This window comes from Aulonocara sp. 'chitande type north' Nkhata Bay, linkage group LG19 (assembly GCF_057382095.1).
Source record: "Aulonocara sp. 'chitande type north' Nkhata Bay isolate Kocher_YH1m ecotype deep benthic linkage group LG19, A_spYH_male_GT1.1, whole genome shotgun sequence".
Taxonomy (NCBI): Eukaryota; Metazoa; Chordata; class Actinopteri; order Cichliformes; family Cichlidae; genus Aulonocara; species Aulonocara sp. 'chitande type north' Nkhata Bay.
In genome coordinates this window covers 3614308-3639341 of record NC_141362.1, presented here as the reverse complement: position 1 = coordinate 3639341, position 25034 = coordinate 3614308, and the positions used below count along the sequence as shown (strand labels likewise).

The following is a 25034-nucleotide window of genomic DNA, read 5'->3' as shown; positions in this document are numbered from 1 at the left end:
GTAAACATTTTTAAAATTGGAGTCAACACTTTAAACACCTTGGCATTTAACCCATACTGAGTCTTGACATTTATTTTTTTCTTATTATTTTACTTGTTTCTGGTATGTGGAGTCTCTATATTGTTTCCATGAAAACCATTAATGAAAAGTAAGGTCTGTGTAATACAGATCCAGTTTTCAGAATGAGCAGTTTAGACTTTGTCCCGAATTCGAAAATGTTGAGCAATGAAACCAACCACGCCCCTTCATGCGTTTACAATAATTGTGATATATGTCAGTTACAGTAAATATTCATTTAGAAAGCAGACAGAAGTTCCTCCTTCTATCACATTCTTCCATATATGCCAATCTGTTTCACCCTCCAGAGGGTCCCTGAGGATTGACACTTTTCTTCACTCTTCTTCTGTCACCTGTTACTAGGCAAACTCAAATGCAATTAGAAGCTAAATGTGTCCCAGGCCTTTGGCCTAGAATGAATACTATCATGTATGTTTATAAGCGTGCATGCTTAAACCTTCTGTTGCTCTCGGTCACTTACACCATGGATCCCCTGGACATCGCGCCAAGCTTAAGACCTTTAAATAGACCAAGCATCACTCTATATAAGCCTGCATGTGACTTTAATGGTTTAACTGGAGACGAGGAACTTAAAACTACAAAAACTGACAGACTCTCATGGATGCTGTGCTTTTCTTTCATTTTTATTTTTCATGTTTTCTTAGAATTCACAATACAGAAAGAAAAAGTGACGTGTCATATAAGACATAACCCAATACATCCAAGAAGAAGAAATGACATCATACTGCAGAGCACTCTGAAGCATTTGCTACTAACCAGTAAGCTTGACCTTGTTGAGACATGATTTAGGGAGGTCACTAAACTGAACACAATACCACATCTTTGCCCATAATTGGCCACATTTATTCTAACTGTTGCTGGTTAAGTAACACAGTTCTGAATCCGTTTGCAGTATCACAGGTGATGAGCACAGATCACTGAAGTATATTTCTGCATGTTTATTCTGGATGAATGTAAGACACCAGATTCTGGGAAGTGTCAAATATATAAGCATGCTTCAATATTAGCGTATTTGTTAGCAAGACATGTTAAAAACAGGCAACTACCAGGACATTTTACAAAGCCTTTTTGTTCAGCTTCTGAGAGCATTTATATTATTTTCACATGAAATTATATCATTAGTCGTTATCACTAAGTCACTGAATCTGAAATGATGTGTCGTATGTAATTAGACAACAATATTTCCCCTCACCTCACCATGATGTCAGTCTCTCTGAATCAGACTTTCATCAACATCTAATCTCTGCTAGTATCTTTTCTATCCCGTGTAGGGAAACTTGAGTAGCGCAGCTTCCCCGGGGCCAAGCCGCAGGTTTGTAAGATCCACGCTGCTGTCGGCAGGCATTGTGCTGCTGTTGGTGCTGAGAACAACCACAGCCGTCGGGGGCAGCACTGTGTGGCTCAGCTGCAGCACCGCTGACTCCTCTGCAGCCCAGTTGAAGGCGGCGAGGTAACGCTCGTTCTGATCCCACACCCGCAGGTAAGCCAGGGAGGAGGAGGAGTTAAAAAGGAGGATGAAGTCTCCAAACAGCAGGGAACGCTCTTTACCCCGCAGCTCACTCACAGTGCTGAAAAACCTGCGACAGGTCAGGCGCTCAGCCCGCTCCTCCTGCACAGAGAGAGCACACAATCACTATGTGATATTAACTGTTATCGGTAGGATGCTAGGTTACAATACTCCTGCTCGAACAACTACAGCCAATAACAGCAAACCTGCAGAGAAGGTGTTCATAATCACATCTGTGGTCACCATGACTACCATCTGCCATTGGTTTGGGCTATGACTTGTGAAGCCACAGTCATTTGGATGCCATGTTGTTGGGTTGTTTGAGTCACAGGTTATGATATTTAGCCTACATGATGTAGTGCTAAGTTATCATCTGATGCACACATGCACACAGATACAATACATATAGCACATTTAAAAAACCACAGGTATGCCAAAGTGCTTCACAGAACGAGTTAGAGCAATAATAAATACAAACACAAAATACAAATAAAATATACTAACAGGTGGGTGACATAACTAACCAATAATACACCAGGTGTAGTAGGCACAACCCGAAAGGCTGAAGGTTAAAACATTATAAATATTAATAAAGCTAGAAAGATAACTTACAGTACACCAGAAATGCGGGGGAAGCAAGGCTAAACAAATAAGTTTTTAATCGAGATTTAAAAGATTGAATTGAATCAGACACCTTGAGGGAGGTTATTCCAGAGGTAGGATGCGACAGCGGCGAATGCGCGGTCACCTCTGGTCTTGAGCCGAGATCTAGGTCGCACCAGCAGTATTTGGCCTGATCTAAGCGCTCTCCCAGGGGTATAACAGCTGAGGAGATCCGTAAGATAGCTGGGCGCGGTGCTATTTATGATTTTAAAAGTGAGCAATAAGATTTTAAAATCAATACGAAATTTAACAGGGAGCCAGTGCAGGTCAGAAAGAGCTGGAGTAATAGACTCAAACCTGCCAGTTCCAGTTAAGAAACGCGCAGCCGCATATTGAACGAGCTGCAGTTTGTGAACGAGGGCAGAATGGAGACCAGTGTAAAGGGAATTACAGTAATCTAACCTTAATGTAACAAAGGCATGGATAAGTTTCTCCAGGTCCTTACGTGGTATGTAGGGCTTGGCCTTAGAGATTAGACGTAGTTGATTGAACTCGATTTAACTACGGAGGACACATGTTTGTCCAACTTGAAGGAACTGTCCCAGGGTCCTCACAGTGTCAGAAAGGGAGTCAGCAAAGGGCCCAAAAATACCAGTTAGTTCACCCCGAGAGGAGGGAGTATCAAAGACTACAATTTCAGTCTTCTTATCATTTAAAATGAGAGAATTGCTCAGTAGCCAGATTTTAACTTCATTCATACAATCAAAGAAGTGTTGCAACGACGATCCTCAGCTAGTTCAAAATAGATTTGAATGTCATCCACATAGAAGTGGAAAGAAATATTGTATTTATCAAAGATTTGGCCCAAGGGTAACAAGTATAAAGAGAACAGCATGGGACCCAGCACAGACCCCTGGGGGACACCAGAGGTAACAGGGGCAATGGAGGAGGCGTAGGTATCCATGGTGACAGAAAAGGGCCTTTCTGAGAGATTTAAACCAGCTAAGGGCACTGCCCGTGATGCCCACCAGATGCTCAAGCCTCATTAAAAGGACATTATGGTCCACCAAATCAAAAGCAGAGGACAAATCAAGCAAAATGAACACCACAGGGCGCCCCGAGTCAACGATTGAGAGAAGATCATTAAAGACTCTCAGTAATGCAGTTTAAACCCCGACTGAAATTTTTGGTGGCCAGAGACTTAGAAGAGTAAGCCGGTCATAAGTTAGCAATGCAGAGCCACCTGAATAGCATATTAGCAGAAAGGTAAGAAGCAGCAGAGAGCAGTGGAGACGGCCTGCCGAACACACTGGCGCCATCTCAATGCCAAGACTCAATGACAAGATAGCATGAAACCAGAATTTCCCTTCTAGGATGGATGGATTCCCTGGATTCAATAAGACGTGACACTAAAGTCTAAAGACACCAGCGAAGTGGTTTCTGAGATCACAGGCGAGAGAGCTGAGCATCGTTTGTCCAGTTTTACTTCTGTCTGAAGCGAAGCCTCCTCTTTGAATGACTACTTATACAGTAACTAAATCAAACTTACCCCCAGTGATAAATGTTAATAAACTGTTTGTTTATGCAGGCTGAATGCACATTCAAACAGGGACCAAGCTTTAGTAGGTTATACTGATACTGTCACTACCACACCAGGTCGACTGTATTACCAGCATGTAATACTATACTATTATTCAAAGCACGCTCCACCCACACAATCAACTCAAATAACACACCTCTGCAGTCTGGTACTGAGAGTTTGTTTTATCCCTATTACAGTGGGGCAAAAAAGTATTTAGTCAGCCAGCGATTGTGCAAGTTCCCCCACCTAAAATGATGACAGAGGTCAGTAATTTGCACCAGAGGTACACTTCAACTGTGAGAGACAGAATGTGAAAAAAAAATCCATGAATCCACATGGTAGGATTTGTAAAGAATTTATTCGTAAATCAGGGTGGAAAATAAGTATTTGGTCAATAAGAAAAATACAACTCAATACTTTGTAACATAACCTTTGTTGGCAATAACAGAGGTCAAACGTTTACTATAGGTCTTTACCAGGTTTGCACACACAGTAGCTGGTATTTTGGCCCATTCCTCCATGCAGATCTTCTCGAGAGCAGTGATGTTTTGGGGCTGTCGCCGAGCACCACGGACTTTCAACTCCCGCCACAGATTTTCTATGGGGTTGAGGTCTGGAGACTGGCTAGGCCACTCCAGGACTTTCAAATGCTTCCTACGGAGCCACTCCTTTGTTGCCCGGGCGGTGTGTTTTGGATCATTGTCATGTTGGAAGACCCAGCCTCGTTTCATCTTCAAAGTTCTCACTGATGGAAGGAGGTTTTGGCTCAAAATCTCACGATACATGGCCCCATTCATTCTGTCCTTAACACGGATCAGTCGTCCTGTCCCCTTGGCAGAAAAACAGCCCCATAGCATGATGTTTCCACCCCCATGCTTCACAGTAGGTATGGTGTTCTTGGGATGCAACTCAGTATTCTTCTTCCTCCAAACACGACGAGTTGAGTTTATACCAAAAAGTTCTACTTTGGTTTCATCTGACCACATGACATTCTCCCAATCCTCTGCTGTATCATCCATGTGCTCTCTGGCAAACTTCAGACGGGCCTGGACATGCACTGGCTTCAGCAGCGGAACACGTCTGGCACTGCGGGATTTGATTCCCTGCCGTTGTAGTGTGTTACTGATGGTGACCTTTGTTACTTTGGTCCCAGCTCTCTGCAGGTCATTCACCAGGTCCCCCCGTGTGGTTCTGGGATCTTTGCTCACCGTTCTCATGATCATTTTGACCCCACGGGATGAGATCTTGCGTGGAGCCCCAGATCGAGGGAGATTACCAGTGGTCTTGTATGTCTTCCATTTTCTGATGATTGCTCCCACAGTTGATTTTTTCACACCAAGCTGCTTGCCTATTGTAGATTCACTCTTCCCAGTCTGGTGCAGGTCTACAATACTTTTCCTGGTGTCCTTCGAAAGCTCTTTGGTCTTGGCCATGGCGGAGTTTGGAGTCTGACTGTTTGAGGCTGTGGACAGGTGTCTTTTATACAGATGATGAGTTCAAACAGGTGCCATTCATACAGGTAACGAGTGGGGGACAGAAAAGCTTCTTACAGAAGACGTTACAGGTCTGTGAGAGCCAGAGATTTCCCTTGTTTGAGGTGACCAAATACTTATTTTCCACCCTGATTTACCAATAAATTCTTTACAAATCCTACCATGTGGATTCATGGATTTTTTTTTCACATTCTGTCTCTCACAGTTGAAGTGTACCTCTGGTGCAAATTACTGACCTCTGTCATCATTTTAAGTGGGGGAACTTGCACAATCGGTGGCTGACTAAATACTTTTTTGCCCCACTGTATATAACCTGTATTTATATATGTGTATGCATGGTATATTTATGCTCATGTCCTTACTCTCATTCCCCTTTATTTAGTATTTCAACTCTGTAACAACTTCTGTCGATGCTGTGCTACTGGAAACTGACTTTCCCACCCGAGGGATTAATGAGGTTTCATCTAATCTAATCTTACCTGCAGAGTCCCATTCAGCTCCTCATTGGAGTCCCAAAGCATCTTGGGAAACTTGGTGCTCTTTCGTGGAAATAATAAAATCTTAATATCACAACAAATACAAGTAATAGTACAATATGTATTCATATGTATTCATGCTTTGTGCTTCTCTGTAACTACAATGAGGCTAAAGCAAAGAACACGAGCTTATTAAAATACTGAAGTCCTGAGAGTTTACTGTACAGATGTCCTCACCTCGTCCATCAGACCTATCTCATCTCCGTAGCTGAAGATGGGCGTCCCGGGCAATGTCAGCAGCAGCAACTGATGCAGTTTAACTAGAGCTGGGCCCACCAGTGAAGCCATGTGACCCTCGAGCCGCCCCCCCAGATTCCAGGCGAGATTCATCTGACTCTGGGACGAATACAAGTGCTGGATAGAGCGAGCGAGCTCCGTGACATCCGTGTCACGTGAATGAAGGACCCGGGAGATCAGGAGGTCAACACCCGTGGAAGAGAGGAGGGTGGACACATCTTCAGCAGAGGAGCGGTCCGTGACGCCAATCAAGACTCTGAAAATCACATGCGCAGAAGGTTTACGTAATCCAGAGATTAACTGATGTTAATGCGGGACTTTCTCAGGTAGATCTAATAAACACAGACTAAAAATGATCTGGTCCTAAAGCAGAGCTATGTAGTTCTGGACACATGGCCTCAGTAGGGTCTCCCAGAGGAAGAGTGATTCAGAAAACCCCTGTGAAGGAGAAAGCAAGGTCCACCCTGGTGGGACAAGGTGACAGTCCCAGGCAGTAACAGCAGGGCAGAATACACAGCCTGTCAGCCACAGAAAAACTCTACTGTATGTAAATGTTCTGCAATATTTGAGTGAGAAAGTCCTCGAGCGTATTAACCAAAACAAAAGAGAACTTTTCTGGACCGTGGGGAACTTTCATGTGCAGGTGTTTGCCACATGAAGTGTTGGGCTGTTGCATCTGCTATGTTGGAATAACAACCCAGCGGCTTCGTAAAGTAAAGGGACACTTGCATAGTAAACACTTTTACAAACTTCAAATGTAATCTAAGTGACAAGACACAGACACACAGACGTGGGTAAAGCTGGAGGTTTCCTGCTGCTGCTGCCATCTCCTGCTTCATGAAATCTCTGCTAGTACTCGGTGACATCCAGGCGCACTGTTTTCCTCACCTGCTGTTGGGATGCTTGTCCGTCCTGTTCTGCACGATGGCTCGGATGTCGTTCCAAAGAGACGGCACCACTGTGGCCACGCGCTCCACCCCTGACAGCTGGATGCCATCCACGCCTTCGTCCAGCCAGAACACCAGAGCAGACTGAGGCACACGGACACACTCGTCACTTCTGTTACCCACCTGATGACTGCTTTTAATGAATAATAACTTAACTGGATTCAAATGATTTTAATGTTAATATTGGAAGCAACAATGACTTTACTGCCGCGCACTGAGATTTCTGGCACATTTAGCTGAACAGCAGTCAGCAGCATGTGTGTGACATCAGCACTCACCTTCAGTCTCTCTGCTACGATCGTCACACTGCTGTTGGAGAACCAGGGCCCGGACGAGCCCAGGTAGTTTGGAGTCAAATCCAGAACCACAAAAACACCTGCACAGGTGAGCAAATGTACTACAGTAAGTACATGTGTACTTTGGTGTCGTTCTTCATATACTTGAGTCGATCTCTTTGACTTTTTCAGAGCATTTTAGTGAAACATTCATTCTGGTCTGTAGTCAGCATGACTCCCACTGATATGGGACATAAAACGTGAAACATCATGAGACTGCTGCTTCTGTAGAAGGCTGTCTCCCTGACCCTTTTTATGAGCAGCCTGGACGAAACCCTTAAACTGGTCCAGGTTTCCAGCCTCGGGGGAAATCTCCTCAAAGCTCAGGTTCACAGCTTCATCCGGAGGCGCCACGTGGATCGGCCCGACCACCAGCCCTTTGACTTTCAGCTGAGCCAAACTGTTGACCTTTTGTTCCAGGCCTGAGGTGGAAACACACACAGTGAGGAGGAGCAGTAGTTTACTGTTGTGATGGTTCTTTGTGGTGACTCTTTTATACTTCAGCAGCTGCTGACGTTGTGTTTGCCTGATTTTACATCTGACTGTAGAAAACACAGCAAACGGTCAGATAACTGAGCAGGGAGTTGCAGACAGAGCATGTTGCATGTTACACATTTAGTGGAGAATGATGCAAAGATGATATTTATGTGTGATCTCTATCTACGTTTGGACTCACCTTTCAGGTTGTGGGTGTCGGTGAAAGCCTGGATGTTTCCAATCTGGTACAGAGGCCCATCGTTCCACCAGTTGGTGTTGGGCAGATCTTTGCAGCGAGGGGCCTGCAGGATGATGAGGACGGCCCCCACCAGCATCCCCAACCAGCCGAGCCAGAACACCACCAGCAGCGCCCAGCGGGTCCTCACCCAGCTGAGAAACAGGAAAAGGCTGGATTATCAATGAGCCGAGGCTCTGCGTCCTGCAGGTACCCAAACGTGACTCTCTGGACGACTGAAGTGAATCTGGAAACGCACCACGGCTATGAATGCTGAAATGTTTGTGTTTCCTTTGTGACGCCTTCGACGATTTTCACGTCTTGGCCAAAAGACCCAGAACATGTAAAGGTCAAAGTGTTCAAATATGTGAAACAAATCTGCTAAAGCCCACGTCAGTTGATATTGTTGCCATGCAAAATTATCAGACAGCTGTGGGCACTGTTTCATCTCAGGGATGGGGGTGGCTGTAGCTCAGGTGGCAGAGCAGATCAGCCACCAACCAGAAGGGCGGTGGTTCGATCCCGGTGCTCGTGTCTGCATGCCAAATATCCTTGAGCAAGATACTAACCCCATGTTGCTCTCCGATGCATCCATCGGAGTGTGAATGTGTGTGAATGTTAGATACTTAAACTTAGAAGAAGTGCTTGTGTAAACGGGTGTGAATGAATTAGTTGTGTAGAGCTCTTTGAGTGCTCAGACAGTAGGAAAGCGCTATATAAGAACCAGTTTAGCCCAACAAATGCCTCGAACTCATTTTTCTGAACTTTTAACATTTAACCCTTTTAACTTCTTCCTAAGATTTGATCAAATGTCAAGAATACTACATTTAAAATAAAGTACTGTATTAACTACTGTGTTACATGTTTCATATTTTCACATTCTTACACCTCTTCTTGATTTCTCTTAACTTTTCTCCAAACCTGAGCTTTCCCTCTGCTGTCAGCCGAAGACAGAAATCTTTACGTTCTTTACACTCCGGTACTGCATCCTGTCTTTTGGTCAACGCCACTGTCTCCAAATATCATCTGACAGCTGGTCTCACTGCTGTCATCCCTGACACTATATGAATCAGAAAACAGAGGAGCATAGAGTGACACAGCACGAGTCAGACAGAAAAATCTCTGCAGTTTACTTTGCTTGTCACGGTTTGAGAGCCTGCACATTGTTGTTACAGAAAAACTAAAATGTTGTGCACTGAACTGAGATATTAAACCAGGATTATAATAATGGTGTTGCTATGGCAATGACATTGTGATACAACATTTTTATATTGCATAAAAATGTATAGAGGTATCATCATGTACAACAGCATCGGAGCATACTAATTAACACAGAAGAACTAAAGAACTGTGAAAGGTGAAAAAACGAAGCATTTCTCTGATATTTCCACAAATCTCGCGTCCTTTTTAGTACAATTAACTCCCTTCAGTCCATCTCCGAGTCTTTTTTGTGGTTTAACAGAATGCAACAATTAAACATCTTTGCTTTTGTTGCTGTCCTTGGTAGATTTGAACCTGCGTCCCTCCCTCCTCTTATTAAAACTGTAAGACAAGACAGGGACTGATTTTAACCCTCAGGAAAAATGTGTAGTCTCCAGCTGGCTGTGTTTGCTACCATATTGCTGCGGTCGCAGGGTCAATGGCAGTGATGGCCTACAGATGCCGGCAGCTACCTCTCTGCTCTGAATCATACCTGTTATTAATCTGTCTCTCTTCCACAGCATGTCTTTATCCTTCTCTCACCCCAACCAATCACAGCAGATGGCCCCGCCCCTCCCTGAGCCTGGTTCTGCTGGAAGTTTCTTCCTGTTCAAAGGGAGTTTTTCCTTCCCACTGTCGCCAAAGTGCTTGTTCATAGGGGGCTGCTGCACGGAGGTACAGTTTTTACTCTGTTTCTGGTTTAGTATCATGCCAACCCTAGCATGTACAAAGCTCTGACTTGAACCCCACTGAAAATGACTAAAGTCTTTTCTTTGAAAGTAAAATCTCAGCCCACACAAATATATCAACAGCAGTGATCACAAAACGGTGTATAACTGACGACAGTAGTGAGATCTTTAACCAGGTCTTCCCATTAACACCTGACCTGTCCAAAGGTTCAGTCAATGAGCTCGTCAATAGCTTCAATGCTAACATGTTAAATGTAATGGACACTATTGCTCCCATTAAGGTGAAGGTTATCTCTGGAAGGAAGAAGTCTCCATGGAGAAACTCCACACTGGTGAAAAATGAAAAAAGAGAGTGTAGGAAAGCTGAGCGCAGATGGAGAAAAACAAACCTCCAGGTTCATTATGACATTTATAAAGAGAAACTTCACAATTATAATTTACAACTGAGGGATGCAAGGAGGTCCTACTTCTCTGACATCATCACTAAAAACAGCCATAATGCTCGGGTCTTATTTTCTACAGTTGACAGGCTAACAAACCCTCCTGTGTCAGTGGCAGCTGAACTTCATTCGACCATGGCCTGCAATGACTTTGCCAAATTCTTCACTGAAAAAATCCAAAAAATTAGACAAGCAGTTGGTACATCAACAGCAGATCCAGGATATGTACTGTGTCCACCGAAAAACTGTTTAAACACCATGAAACAGTTTCAACCTATTAACAGCAAAGACCTGGAGGACATCTTAGGTCAACTGAACTCCTCCTCCTGCTGTTTAGATGTCCTGCCAACAAGTTTTTTCAAAAAGGTCTCAAAGACTTTAGAGTCAGACCTGTTACAGATCGTCAACTTTTCTTTATTATCAGGTGTGTTTCCAGAACCACTAAAAACTGCTGTAATCAAACCTATACTGAAAAAGGACAATCTTGACAAGACACAAATGAACAACTACAGGCCGATCTCAAATCTCCCGTTTTTAAGTAAGATCATTGAAAAAGCAGTTTCTCAACAGCTCAGTTACTTCTTAAAACAGAATAACTGCTACGATGCCTTCCAGTCAGGTTTTAGACAGAACCACAGCACTGAAACCGCTCTGACAAAAGTGTTTAAGCCTCAGATCAGCTGAAACACTCAGTTTATTTAAATCCAGGTTGAAGACTCACCTGTTCTCAGCTGCACTTGAATAAAGCACCAAATCCACACTTTTCAGCTTAGATTTCAAAACTAACATTTTAACTACTGATTTTATCTGTTTGTTTGTTAATTAGTTAGTTTGCTTGTTTTAATCAATTTTAAATCATGCTTTTTATTTGTTTTTGTTTCTAATGTCTCTGTAAAGCACTTTGAATCACCTTGTTGTTGAATTGTGCTATACAAATAAACTTGCCTTGGCTAAAGTCGATGCTAGAAGATCATCAAATATGGAGGAGTTGAGAGATTAACCAAGGAAGGGTGGGCAACGGTCTGTGACTGCTCAGGCGACATGTGCAAATGACAGCAAGATATTCAGCTGACTGTTAGCATCAGGGGAGCTAATCGTTTTAGTTTCTGTGTGCAAAGCAAAAATAATCTAACTAGGTTTGGAGAGTAACATACGCTCTACTGAAGATGGCATCTTATTCAGGCTTATTTCCAAGAGACACTGCTCAACTGCATCTATTACAGCAGAAAAGCCTGCAGACCAGACTAATTCAAACATCTCATACACCAGCTGATTAAAAATATGAAAAAGAAGCAGTCCAGCAGTCGGCCTCCTTAGTTCCCAGATGTTTCTGGAGATGGGAATGGTCCATTTTTGAGATGTGCAGCTATTTGTAAGTATTGTGTTTTGCTGGTGTCATGCAGAAATAAATAAATAAAAGGAACGACAGAGCCTCGCCCTGCAGGGGTGTGCACAGTGTGTCCTCCTCACCCCGGGGTGCCCGCCACCCTCATCAGCTCCTCCTTGTTCAGCCCAGTGAATTTCACCTCCTCCTCCTCGTCGGGGATCTTCAGCTTTACCAAGCCATTCTTCTCCGCCGTCGTCGGTGCCTCCTGCCCGCTGGCAGAGGGTGTGTCGGCGGCCTGGTCTCCTCCCGTCATCGGCTGCTTCTCCTGCTCCTCCTGGTCCAGATCTGCCTCGCTCACATCGGCCTCCGTGGCATCAGCATCCACCTGAGCGGGACCCGCCTCGTCCTTGTGCTCAGCATCCTTCATCTCTACGTTGGTCTCCTCCGTGTTCATGTCGGCCTAGTCCGGTTACTGATGGAAGAGCTGCAGACACGCTTCAGTCTGTGCGACGTTCACAGACAGTGGGACAGACGAACATGTAAGTAAAATTTATTTATATAGCACATTTCACAGATAAAAATCACAAAGTGCTTTACAGTAAGATCAGACATACAAGTTAAAATTAATTAAATTAGTTAAAAGCCCGTTTGTATAAAAATGTCTTCAGCTGCTTTTTAAAGGAGTCAGTAGAGTATTTGAACCAATACGTGTTTCATTGGCGTTCAGCTGTGCCAGCACACACTTTAAATGGTCTATTTAAAGTGACCCTCTGTAAGCCAACTGGGCCAGCTCACAGAAAGGTGAATATGGTGAATGGAGCGGCTATAATGTAGCGCATTTCTATTGTAGCCACTCAAAGCGCTGTAACACGACTCGTCCATGAAGCCCTTTTATTCTCTGCGTAGGTGCTTTCTGTCTAATGATAATGTGATGCCCAAAAGCTTTAGCATTCAGACTGGAGGTGAAACCACCTGCCAATCAGCAGACGACCTGCTCTGATGACAGCCACTCTGAAACTACAGCACGAACAAAATATGTTCAAAATACAAAGCAAACAAAAATATAAACATCAGGTTTGGTTTTTAGGATCATTTTCTTGTTTTCGTTTCCAGAAAATGATTTCTGTAGTCTGGTTTCTCCTACCAATGCTTGAACAGAGATTTCCGAGCGCACCTGAATGTGACATCAAATAGGATTGGGCCAGTTTTACATACGTCAGTTGTAGAAATTGTTGAATAAATAAATAAATGAATGAATAAATAAATAAATAAATAGGAGAGCTGCGTGAAGTTGCAGCTTGCAGTGCTGTGTTGCTTGAAAGCATCTCTCCGTCTGTCTGTCAGCGGGAGACTGTGGCCTGATGGTGACAGCTGGAAGGACTGACTGCATCACTTCGCGCTCCTCTTTTGTTTTATTAAATGTCTTTATTTTTTGGATTACTACTGCTACTCTTTTATTCCCCCTGTCACTGTAACAATCAGAATTATTGTCCGAAGGCCGAAAAAAGACCAGAACAGATTTATTTTCCCAAGCAGACTAATACAGCTTCCACTTGACTGTCATATTTTATTATTATTATTGTAAATGTACGAATTTATTCATTTTGAGGTATTGCAATCAGAACCCGACAGGACCAGGGGACAGGAAAGAAAGAAAGGAGGGGGACGAACACCAGAGGAGGAGACTCTGATCAGCTGCTGAGAAAAAGCATCAGGAACACATCCGTCTCCACCTTTAAGTAAAGAAGTTGAATCAGTACTTTAGCTTTCAGCAGAGTATTTTTAAACAATGGTGTCTATACGTCTACTCAAGTACAGGATGCCAGTGTGTTTGCCTGGATATGTCCCCCAAAGTGTCCACTAAACAAATATGTTGGGATGATTTCTTGTGTTTGCAGAATATCTCTAGAATTAGAAACATGCTGTCGCTGAAAAACCAGTTCATTTCTCCTGGACTACTGTCATTCATCATCATCACCTTGTGTTTATGCCAAATGCTGCAGCAGGAGTGCTGGCAGGCACTGCTGGGCTGACATGTCCTCAGGCTGCTGCTCGGGACCTGTCCGGTCAGGGAAACACGGACCTCCAGCACAGACCTCCAGCACAGACCTCCAGCAGTGCCCAGCGGGACTAGAAGCTCGTTCATACGCACTGACGGGTTTTACGGCTTTATTTAAGTTTTATTTAAGCCAGTTTTACGCCTTTCAGACAATGACTGCATAGCGTGATAGGCGGCGGTAGTGCAGCGTGAACGCGTGCAGACCGCCATTAAACCCAGAGAAGAAGAAGCTTGGCGTTTCTCGGAGGCGTGCAGCGCCTGTGACAGCTTCCTGCGTGTTTTCCAGCGTGAACATGAACGTGGCTGAAGCGAAATCAGAGCTGAAGCGGCTGCTGAGCAGGCTGAGGCCGGCTGAACTCACGCAGCTGCTGGGCTGGATGAAGAACTCAGGTAAACACGCTGCACGTGTGGCGTGGGTTTCGTGGGTCACGGCTTCAGCGGGGGACTCCTCACTGTGTCGTCACCATGTCGCGCTGTTTCCACGGTCACGCACACTTCAGGAGTAATACAGAGTGGGACGCTTCGGGGTTTTACGAGTTTGTTACATCTTCCGTTGATGCTGACAGAGCAGCCCACAGACTGACAGCATGCTGTCACCGCCGAGCCGTCATTTCCCCTTTACTCAGGAGTGAGTGTGTGTGTGTGTGTGTGTGTGTGTGTGTGTCTTCTTGCAGATGAGCTTGAGGACGAGCTGCTGGGAGATAACGGGCGGGTGCTGCTGCAGAGTATTGCAGAGGACCTGCGGGCAAATGTGGCCCCCGATGCTATGCTGCCCTGTGAGACCGCTGCCTACAGTAAGGTACTGTGTCTGAACTGAGCAGGTACTACAGAGCACACTGCTGATCAGTGCACCTGCATCACTTTGTGATCAGAAGCTCATTATGACCTTCATAAGTTAATAATTAAAGTGGTGTTACTACTTTATTTACTTTACAGTGATTGGAGGCAGCTACAGGTGTAGCCACAGCTGCCCTGGGACAGACTGTGGCTACACCTGTAGCTGCCTCCACCAGTGTGTGAGAGTGAATGAACAGTGGCATTGTAAAGCGCTATATAAATGCACTCCATTATTATTATTATTATTATTATTATTATTATTATTATTATTATTATTATTGTTGTTGTTGTTTCTAATAATCACAGCTCTGTTTGGCCTTTTAAAATTCAGTTTTGGAGGCAAATAAGTGTTTTTAATGTGACACAACTTCCATCAATGTTTACATGACTGTACTACAGAGCCACGCCCACATTGTGTTTAATATGCAGCTTTCATTTTACTTCAAGCTTTTCCTCAATATTTATTTGACTTAAAATAAAAACACTATTAGATATTTAGTCATATTATATTTTTATACAGTTTTTTTATGCCGTTATTTTTGTGCCACTATTCTGAGCGCACGTAAAAAAAGTTTGCAGGTACAAGTGTTGTATTTCGAGGAGAAATTTATTTTGAGCAAAGAAAAGCTGAATTTGAGTGAACAAAACTCATTGCTGCGTGCAAAAAAAGTATTTCAGTGTTTGCTATTATCCACACACACACACACACACACACACACACACACACACACACACACCAGCAGCCCCTCTCGCTCAGTTTTTGCATTTTCAATCGCTCGCAATGTGTTTCTCGCGCTCTCAACAGACTTGGATGCAAAAAAACCTGATTGGCTGTTCTGGTCTCCAATCAGCTCGAAGTGACGAAATGCAATATCCCAGAAACCATTTCGTCCAAAACTCAAACGAGGCAGTGGCAGAGGAACACAGAGGGGCGGAGTTTGAAATATTACTCTGTCTGAGTCACAAAATAAACTTTAAAGATATTTTCATGCGAGAATGTTTCTGTGTAAACTTCAAATACCTGCTCGATTCATCAGGACATCACATATTTGCATAAGTGCTCTGACGTTTTCGGAGATGCCTGTTACCAGCTGACCGGGTCACTCGGGTTAAACATAATATATAAGGCTGAACTGACAAAACCACCACCAGGTGTTACAGGAAAAACCATAAAGCCTTTGAACTAAAACGCTGTTGTGACAGTGATGCACACTGTTGTTGGTATATATGTATGATTTGTATCACCTTCATGTTTCCAAACAGACATCATGACCAGCAGCTTTACAGCTGTGGCTCCAGCAAACATCAGCTGATACTAGAAATTAATATTAAATAAATTCTAACAACAGCTGATCAGCTTAAACGTGCTGCTGTTGTTTAGCGCGACATCCGCTGGTTTCCTCTTTCTGGCCCAAAGTGGGCGATAAACAAGAGAGCCGATCAGCTGATCATTGATCAGTTTCATGATTGAAGTAGCAACAGGAGAGGGAGGGGGGAGAATGAGAGAAGAAGAGGCAGCTGTGCAGCTAAAGACAGAATAAATCCAGCTTTGTGTCTTTTTCATTGTAGCTGAAGTCCAGGACAAACTGTTCCTTTTCCCTTCAATACGGATGTCTTGTAATTGGTCCAGCCCAGAGTTGATCATGATTGGCTAATCCACCACCTTTCATTGTTTATACCGTTACAAAAACAAACAAACAAACATAAAAATGAAAAATCACCATCAGCCCACTGAGCAAATGTCCGGTATGCCCAATGGTCAGCTGGTAACAGGCATCTCCGAAAACGTCAGAGCACTTATGCAAATATGTGATGTCCTGATGAATCGAGCAGGTGTTTGAAGTTTACACAGAAACATTCTCGCATGAAAATATCTTTAAAGTTTATTTTGTGACTCAGACAGAGTAATATTTCAAACTCCGCCCCTCTGTGTTCCTCCACCACTGCCTCGTTTTGGACGAAATGGTTTCTGGGATATTGCATTTCGTCACTTTAAGCTGATTGGAGACCAGAACAGCCAATCATATTTTTTTGCATCCAAGTCTGTGATTGGCTGGTTTTGTGGCACAAATATAACGGTGCAGAGAAAGAGTTGAGCGCGCACGGGCAGAAATGTTGAGAGCGCGAGCAACACATTGAGAGCGAGCGCAAAAACTGAGCGAGAGGGGCTGCTGTTGTGTGTGTGTGTGTGTGTGTGTGTGTGTGTGTGTGTGTGTGTGTGTGTGTGTGTGTGGATAATAGCAAACACTGAAATACATTTTTTGCACGCAGGAATGAAGTTTGTTCACTCAAATTCAGCTTTTCTTCGCTCAAATTAAATTTCTCTTCATACAACACTTGCACCTGCAGACTTTTTTACGTGCGCTCAGAATAGTGGCACAGAAATAACGGCATATTTTTTGGGGCTTACAAACATTTTCAAACCTTTCTGAAGTTTAAAAATATTGAGCCATTATATTTCAGTTTTTGATTTCGTGTTTGTGCGCCTGCTGCGTACGTCTGATCATAACGGCACTCGGACACTCACATAAGGAGGACACTGTGTTGGTAGAACGAGGCAGTGTTAGTGGAGACAGGTCTGAGCTTCATGATGTTAATGGAGAGAGGTGTGGTGATGATGAGGATGACGAGGAAGCTTTGGTACGTGTTCCAGATGCAGCGGCGGTCACGGCCGACGGTTCACGTGGATGGCTTCCTGTACGACGACGAGCAGGTGGACTCCCTGTGTGAACGGGGGCTGATGAGCCGCAACTACTGCCTCAGCTGTGGATCCCACAGGACTGCACCTCTGGGTGGGAGCACATCACCACTGCTCACCTTTGTTCAGGTCTACATGTTTAGCAGCTGTAGCTAGCTGGCAGACTCGCATGTGTGTGAAGAAGTGTTACATTAAGGAAAAAGATGACAGCTGTTTAAAGACAAACCGGCACAGTCGCTGTTCCCTCTGACATAGTCAAGTCTTACTTCAGGATCGGCTTGAATAACAAGAAAGCAAACGGTTTGTCTTTTAGCTCACAAACACAGTGCGGTGCTCAGTGTAAGAGTGTGAACACATGCAGCAGAAAGCTGCTAACCCTGACAGGCAGATGCAGGGTTATGTTACAGCCTCGTGCAGTAGAGACGATGTTTGTTAGAACGCACTAGACTTGTAGTCAAGAGCACCTAAACCCAGACCGAGACCAGAGTGTATCGAGACCGAGAAGTCTTTAAACTGCAGCCAGATGCTGCTTTGTTTACGGGTGTCAGGCATATTTATGTGTTTCTGCGACGCACAGCCCTCCTCACCGCTGTCCACTGTCTCACCCACTGAGAGGACCGACGCACGCTCCACTTGACTGTCGCGTCCATCCCCCTCTCTGTGTTTCACATAATGATATTATCCTATATCCTCGCATGTGATTGGCCACAATATGGAGGGATTGGAGCGTAGCTGAGCCCCTGTGTGAGAGCTGAGCAGCCAAAGGAAATGTAGCCGGCTCTCGCTCAGTGGGAGTCGACTCTTCTGATTCACTACAAAGCGCTCTGTAAGCACGGCTCTTAGAGCTGACGCTTTTGAAATGACACATTATCGAACGCTACGTTGTGTGTCATGGATACTGTTGACTCCAGAGGCAGAGCCAGACATTTTATACACCCGGGGCTTAGCCCCAAAGGGTAGTATGCAGGGGGAGGGTGACTGAAAGATTTATTAGGCTGAGTTATAAGTTTTGTTCAAAAAAGAATGACTTCATGTAGGAAAAAATATATATCACATATGCAGGACACCTTAAACTAGTTTTTTAATTAAGCAGCAAGTCAGAACAAAGTCAGGGCTAGGGATGGGTACTGGTATGATGGCTAAAATGACCAAAGAAAAAGACGGAAATAGCTAAACATGAGAGGTTTTTGGACAAAGTTTGTGTTTTTTCCATTGTTTAAGCACTGCTTCCAGCCAAGAGTGATGCCATATATGCCACATAGCTGCAGAAAAGGCTAACATTGTTATCTTTTTACAAAAAAACAGCTGAATATGAGAGGTTTTTGGACAAAGTTTGTGTTCTCCATTATTTAAGCACCGTTTAAGCACCGGCACCGTTTCAAAAGTACCGGTTTGGTACTGGTATCAGATAAAACCTAAACGATACCCATCCCTAGTCAGGGCTGTATCAAGACACAGGGACTAAACCCCAATTCAACCAGACCCAGAACTGATCCGGAATTAAAACAGGATTGCAACAGTTCAAAATCAGGACTACTGAGGATTTAACCAAGACAGAACCAGAATCAGAACTAGATGATAGTAGACTATTTAGATTGAGAAACGTTTATATAATTATTTAGCCTTGTTGTGCAAACAATCCTGCAAAACTTAATAAATATAGAATATGAAAAGTAACAAATTGTATCTAGTAGAGCAGGGCGATATGGCCAAAAACTGGAATTGCACAACCCACCCTTCGGTTGACAGCAACACAGGAGAGCCTCACCCACCTTCGGGCTCACTTTTGTCTACAATCGTTCTTCAGAATGATTTGACTGATGTGTGGAGAAAGCTCCATCCTAAAACCAGACAGTATACATATGTAAAGGTTTCTGAGAGCAATGTGAAGGCAGCTGGGCTTGATAGATTATATGTCAACCAGATGTATGATAATAGACTGGTTAAAGCAGAGATCTCACCTGTTGGTTTTTCTGATCATCACTTAGTGACTGCAGACATTTCCTTATTGATGCATTCTAACATCGGTTCGCACTGGCGCTTTAACGTGCTGCTGATTCATGACAAAGAGTTCTGTCGAGCTTTTTCTGACTTCTGGTGCCACTGGAAACTAAGGAAGATGGACTTTTGCAATTTGGCTCAATGGTGGGAGGTGGGGAAACACAGATTAAGCTTTTTTGTCACCAGTACACATCACATGCAACGGCCACTGTTAAAGACTGCTTTGAGGACTTAGAACGAGAGCTCAAGAGGCTAGAGACTGAGATTATAAGTGGGACAGATTAAAGCATGTTCAGTCCCTTCGGAGGCAAGTGTTCATGTTTTTAGACACAGACACTGGATGTCTCCTTCCGTGTCAAACATGAATGGTAAATGGACTGGTTCTTATATAGAGCTTTTCTACTCTGTCCGAGCACTCAAAGTGCTTTATATAGCTAATTCATTCCCAATCACACCCATTCACACAAGCACTTCTAAGCTTAAGTGCTAAGTATCTAACATTCACACTCCGATGGATGCATCGGAGAGCAACATGGGTTAGTATCTTGCCCAAGGATATTTGGCATGCAGACTGGAGCAGCCTGGGATCAAACTACCGACCTTCTGGTTAGTGGCTGATCCGCTCTGCCACCTGAGCTACAGCCACCCCGTGAAGAAGGGCTCTACACGGTGTATGCTAGTTCTGGGAACATGAAATGTTTTGAGTGTGGAGATGTGGGTCATAAGAAAATAATGTGTCCTCACAGACAGCTTGCAGCGGGACCTGCTGTGGATGATAGTGGGGAGGGGGTTAGCGGGCAGCAGGCGCTAAACGTGGCTGCCCCTCCGGTGCGGGGCGAGGCTGTCGTTGCCCTGGCTGAGGCTGTGTCTATGGTGCGGGGCGAAGCAGTCGTTGCCCTGGCTGAGGCTTTGTCTATGGTGCGGGGCGAAGCAGTCGTTGCCCTGGCTGAGGCTGTGTCTATGGTGCGGGGCGAAGCAGTCGTTGCCCTGGCTGAGGCTGTGCCTCCGGCGCGTGGTGAAACTGCCCTATCTAAAGAGGACGCTGCGCCCTCGGTGTGAGGTGAGGTCGGCGTTTCTCCCGCGGACGCTACGGCATTGGTGTGGAGTGAGGTGAGTGATTGCATGACTACAACCAAGCCGACAGAGAGGGTGGAGGCTGGACCTGCGGTCAGTACGGCGCAGACTGGGGATGAAATGGGGAGCTCTGAGTTGGGTGTAGAGTGTGTTGTTGCCTCAGGGGACGGAGAGGTGGAGGAGCAGCAGCGCAGGACGCCTGCTGGTGGTTATGGTTACGACACGAATGACATGGAGTGTGATTCTGACTCTGATAATGTTTCTGTGGCAGACAGTGTCTCTCAAAATGCAGATTTGTATTCTTTGGAGGTAATCGTTGCTTTTCTGGACGACACCTTTGGTAGGAAGGTGAATGTTAGGGAATATTTCCCTGATGTTGAGAAATTCGTTCGGTCAGCTATGACTCTTCAGAAGGTTGTAGGTAAATGGTCTGTATTTATATAGCGCTTTTCTAGTCCCTAAGGACCCCAAAGCGCTTTACACAACCAGTCATTCACCCATTCACGCACACATTGGTGATGGCAGCTACATTGTAGCCACAGCCACCCTGGGGCGCACTGACAGAGGCGAAGCTGCCGGACACTGGCGCCACCGGGCCCTCTGACCACCACCAGTAGGCAACGGGTGAAGTGTCTTGCCCAAGGACACAACGACCGAGACTGTCCAAGCCGGGGCTCGAACCGGCAACCTTCCGATTACAAGGCGAACTCCCAACTCTTGAGCCACGATCGCCTAGATTTCACCAGAAGGCCAAAAGACAAAAACAAAAAACGAATCCAAAACCAAAAGAAACGAAGCACACCAGAACACAGGAAAAAACAGAGTCCAAAACAGAAGAGTTCAGGGGGCCGACCGTGCGGATGGCAACAGCGGCGACGTGGACACAGTTCGGGAGGCCGGCCGTGCGGAAGGCAACGGCGGCCACTCAGGCGACGGTGATCCGGGGGCCGGCCGTGCGGAAGGCAACGGCGGCCACTCAGGCGAAGAGGGTCCGGAGGCCGGCCGCGCGGAAGGCAGCGGCGGCGACGAGGGAGACGACGGAGCAGTTCCGAGGGCCGACCGTGCGGACGGCAACAGCGGCGACTCAGGCGATGGCGATCCGGACCAGGCGAAGCACAGGCTGAAGCTGGACCAGGCGAAGCACAGGCGGAGGCTGAGCCAGGCGAGGCTGAAGACACGGAGGCTGGGCCAGGCGAGGATTGGACTTACTGGATGGTAAAGAGCGTTATCATCTGGAGAAACATGTTACTGGTCTGAGGGAACAGTTGAAGCGTCTGAATCGGTAGAGACACTGGAGTTTTTTACGCTGAAACGTTATGATCATTTCATCTCTGCTGGGTTTTTCTGTTTGCTTTTTTTTTTTTTTTTGCCTGTCCCGTTTGGCTCTTTTGCATCAGAATTGTTGTCTAAAGGCAAAGAAAGATGCCCAACGGATTTACTTTACCAAACTGACCATCCCAGCCTTGCCGTAATGGTCCATTTGATTCACCTTTTATTGTTTATTTTATTTTCACTTACTGAATACGGGACAGACTTGACTGGAGGAAAGAAGGGGAGAAAGAAAGAGGGAAAGAGAAACAGCTGAGAAGAGGGACGGGGGAGAAGGGCAAAAGACAAAAACCAACAGAACGGGCAGAGAAAAAAAAATGCATATATCAATCACCTGGATCACCTGCTGAGAAAGAAAAAAGAAAGCAAGCAGAAGAGAACAAGAGTAATAGAATAAACAACATCACAATGATATATGAGAATATGACAGTAAATACTAAATGTTAAACATTATTGTGCAGCACATAAGATCAACAGAACACAGTGTGCTTTGAGGTAGGAGCCAAAAAGGGTGTAGTTTGTGGGTGTGATCACCCGTGTGTACACCTGTGAGCATGGACGCGCTTGTTTTTTGTTTTTTTAAAAGGTTCCTTCATGTAATAATCTGCTAGAGGGTGTGGGGGGGCCACAGCCCCGTCCTCCACGGCATGAAGCAGGTATGGAGGAGATCAAAACTCCAGACATCCAGAGGCCCCCAGAACACAAGAGACCAAGGAAGACCAACAGAGGGGCAGCCGCGCCACTGTCCCGGAAAGAGCTGAGGAGAGTCCCAGATGAGGGCTCACTCAGCAGCCGCGGAGCAGAAGCCAGGGGGAGTTGCAGTGACGCGCCCGTGAGCTCCGCCGGCAGCCAGCTGCGCCTGAGTGACCGAGCCCCAGGCCGAGAGGCCGGGGGCACCCCACCTCCGAAGTGGCCCGAGCGAGCCCCAGGCTCCAGGCCCCGATAAGCGGCCACCAAGGAGTGAGCCGGTGTGTACCTGGATGCCCATCCCCGGACACAAAGAACCACCAACGCACCGATGTCTGAGGGGGTCCGCCACTGGCAGGGGAAGTGGTGGTAGGGGGAGATAGGCCTCCAAACCTTGGAGGGCCTGAGATGTCCCCAGAGAGGTGGCGCCTGACACCCAACCTGACATATAGACACAGACATACAGGCACACACAGACACAAACATCCATTCCCACCCTCATGCTCTCATATGCACTTACTCCACACTCAACCAACGTGGAGACAGACATAAAGAGACGTTGTACACATGATCACACTCCCCAAGCGTACTCTACAAACCGGGTCTAGGTGCCCCCGCCCCTGGAGGGGGGAACTGCACCCAGACCCAGGTGGTGTTTCCCTTTTCCCTGCGGTGGGGGGAGGCAGACCGCCCCGACTCCGCAGCAGCAGGAAGGCTCCACACTCCAGACCGCAGTCGGACGGCCAACTCCTCCTCCTAGTCCTAGCCCCCCTGCTCCAGCAGGCCGCAGAGAATGGGGGTGAGAGAAGACTCCAAACCTCCCTCCACCCGCTCATTGTAATGTTGATGCATGTGTGTTCTAAGGTGCATTTAAAACCCAGGAGGGCATGGAGCTACCTGCCAGAGAGCAGCAGGTAAGCGCATGGTCCCTCCTGCTAGCCCTCAATGTCTACGTGTATTTAAAATTGAGAGGTGGGCAACGATGCCAGGGGTGGGGTGTACACCCTGATGGTACTTTGGACTCCGTGTATTGTGCCCACCCCCAAGATCCTATATGTATGTGTAATGAGAGTGTGAGTAATGTGAATGTCTAAGTTGTGGGATAAAATTGAGGCAGAGGCAGCCAGAAGGGGACAGAGGGGGGGAGGGGGGGTAGCCTCCTCTGCACCCTGGTGACATACCCCTACTCCAAGGCCCTGCATGTGTGGGTGGTTGTGGTGGAGCGGGAAGAGGGAGGCAGCTGGAGATGGGGAGGGAAGGAAGGGAGGGGCAAGTGACCCCTCCCTGGGGCCAGCTCCCCCGCTGACCCCAGTAGGCACCCCCATACTCCGCGACCCGCCAGGGAAAGGGGGCCCAGGCCCATCCAGACCGGGCCCAGTGCAGCAGCGCCGCCCGGCCCCACAGAGTCCGGGACAGTCCACCCAACCCCACCACAGAGAAAACTGCACCCACCCCACCATCCACTCATCTTCCAGACTACATAAGACAATAAACACCCAGGCTGAGATCTTCCTCCACCTCTCCTGTATCTCCCCCTCCTGCAGAGGGAGCTCCTGAGGAGAGGAAAGCTCCTGCAAGATGTGACAATCTCCCCCACCAGTTGAAGAGCCCCCCAGGTGGCTCGACGCACCGGCGGCACCCTGCTCCAGGGCCGGGCCCCCATGCACCCACCCGCCCACAACCCCGGCAACACACCAACCAGGACCCAAGCCCCCGAGGCCCGGTCCGGGTCCCAGCCCAGAGACGGAGCGCCCCCAGAACCTCACGCCCATCCCGGACCCACCCAGGGGCAGCCAGGCTACCAGGTCAGTAACCCACGTCCGTCAGCACAGACCCTCCCCTAGCCCCGCTGCACGCAGCCACGAGGAAACAGTCACCTGAGAGCCAACAGAGCCCCTAACCGGACATGACCGCTACCCCGGGTTGAGCCCCCCAAGGAAGATGCCTCCGGGGAACCCCCCGACGCCCTAAGCCTGTCCCTACCCCCACACCAATCACAACAGTGAAGGCGGGACCAAACTATGACCCCCCACCCCCACTAGGTGATGGAGCTGATCAAAGGAGCCCAGAGCAATTGATCTGATGTGGTGGCAGAGGCTGTATCAAGACTAATGTAATCTAATAGATAATTTCTATATTGGTTAGAATTAAGATTGTTTTTATTTTTCCAGTTCATGAGGACAGTTTTCTTGGCTATGCATAGGGCAGTGAAAACCATATGGGCGATATTCTTTTCTGAAGTGACATTATCTAAGCTGCCCAACAAACACACTAAGGGGGAAGTTGGAATGTTACATTTCAGACACTTCGATAAGTCTTCACATATCTCGCGCCAAAACTTCTGAACTGGTGGACAGAACCAAAGAGCGTGGATATAATTGTCCGGTGAATTGGTTTGATAGTGTGAGCAGTTGTTGGTAGACGAAAAGCCCATCTTGAACATCCGATGACCTGTATAGTGCACTCTATGTAATATTTTGTATTGAATTAATTGAAGACTGGGATTTCTAATTAGATGAAAGGTTTTTAAGCAAATCTGAGACCAGAAGTTTAGGTCTAAGTTAACTGATAAATTTCTGTTTGCTTTCTTGATGGCTTCCTCTTATGTGCCGGGATTGAGGGTGGCCTCCTTGAATGTGAATGGGTGCAGGGATGCCGATAAA

General features: G+C 46.3%; 2 protein-coding genes across 3 annotated transcripts in view; one reads left to right on the top strand and one right to left on the bottom strand.

The window, feature by feature from the left end:
• Positions 1-687: 687 nt before the first annotated feature.
• slc3a2b (solute carrier family 3 member 2b) lies at positions 688-13850 on the bottom strand. 2 transcript variants are annotated; one of them, XM_086275977.1, is made up of 9 exons: positions 13665-13850; positions 11830-12188; positions 7995-8185; positions 7567-7740; positions 7262-7359; positions 6925-7067; positions 5977-6292; positions 5743-5802; positions 688-1687 (listed from the first exon to the last, which is right to left on the bottom strand). In XM_086275977.1, exons 2-9 carry the CDS (start codon positions 12138-12140, stop codon positions 1337-1339), a joined length of 1644 nt encoding a protein of 547 aa, XP_086132103.1. In that variant the 5' UTR covers positions 12141-12188; positions 13665-13850; the 3' UTR covers positions 688-1336. The 2 variants fall into 2 exon arrangements, with proteins under 2 accessions (XP_086132103.1, XP_086132102.1); XM_086275976.1 differs by lacking the exon at positions 13665-13850 and having other exon boundaries at positions 11830-12213.
• A 129-nt stretch (positions 13851-13979) lies between these two features.
• LOC147306329 (uncharacterized) overlaps positions 13980-25034 on the top strand; it is a 32592-nt gene continuing 21537 nt past the window's right edge. Inside the window, exons 1-3 of the mRNA XM_086275978.1 lie at positions 13980-14135; positions 14420-14544; positions 17236-17374. Of these exons, the coding sequence (XP_086132104.1) occupies positions 14039-14135; positions 14420-14544; positions 17236-17374 (361 nt within the window). The 5' untranslated portion in view covers positions 13980-14038. The remainder of the gene's footprint in view (positions 14136-14419; positions 14545-17235; positions 17375-25034) is intronic.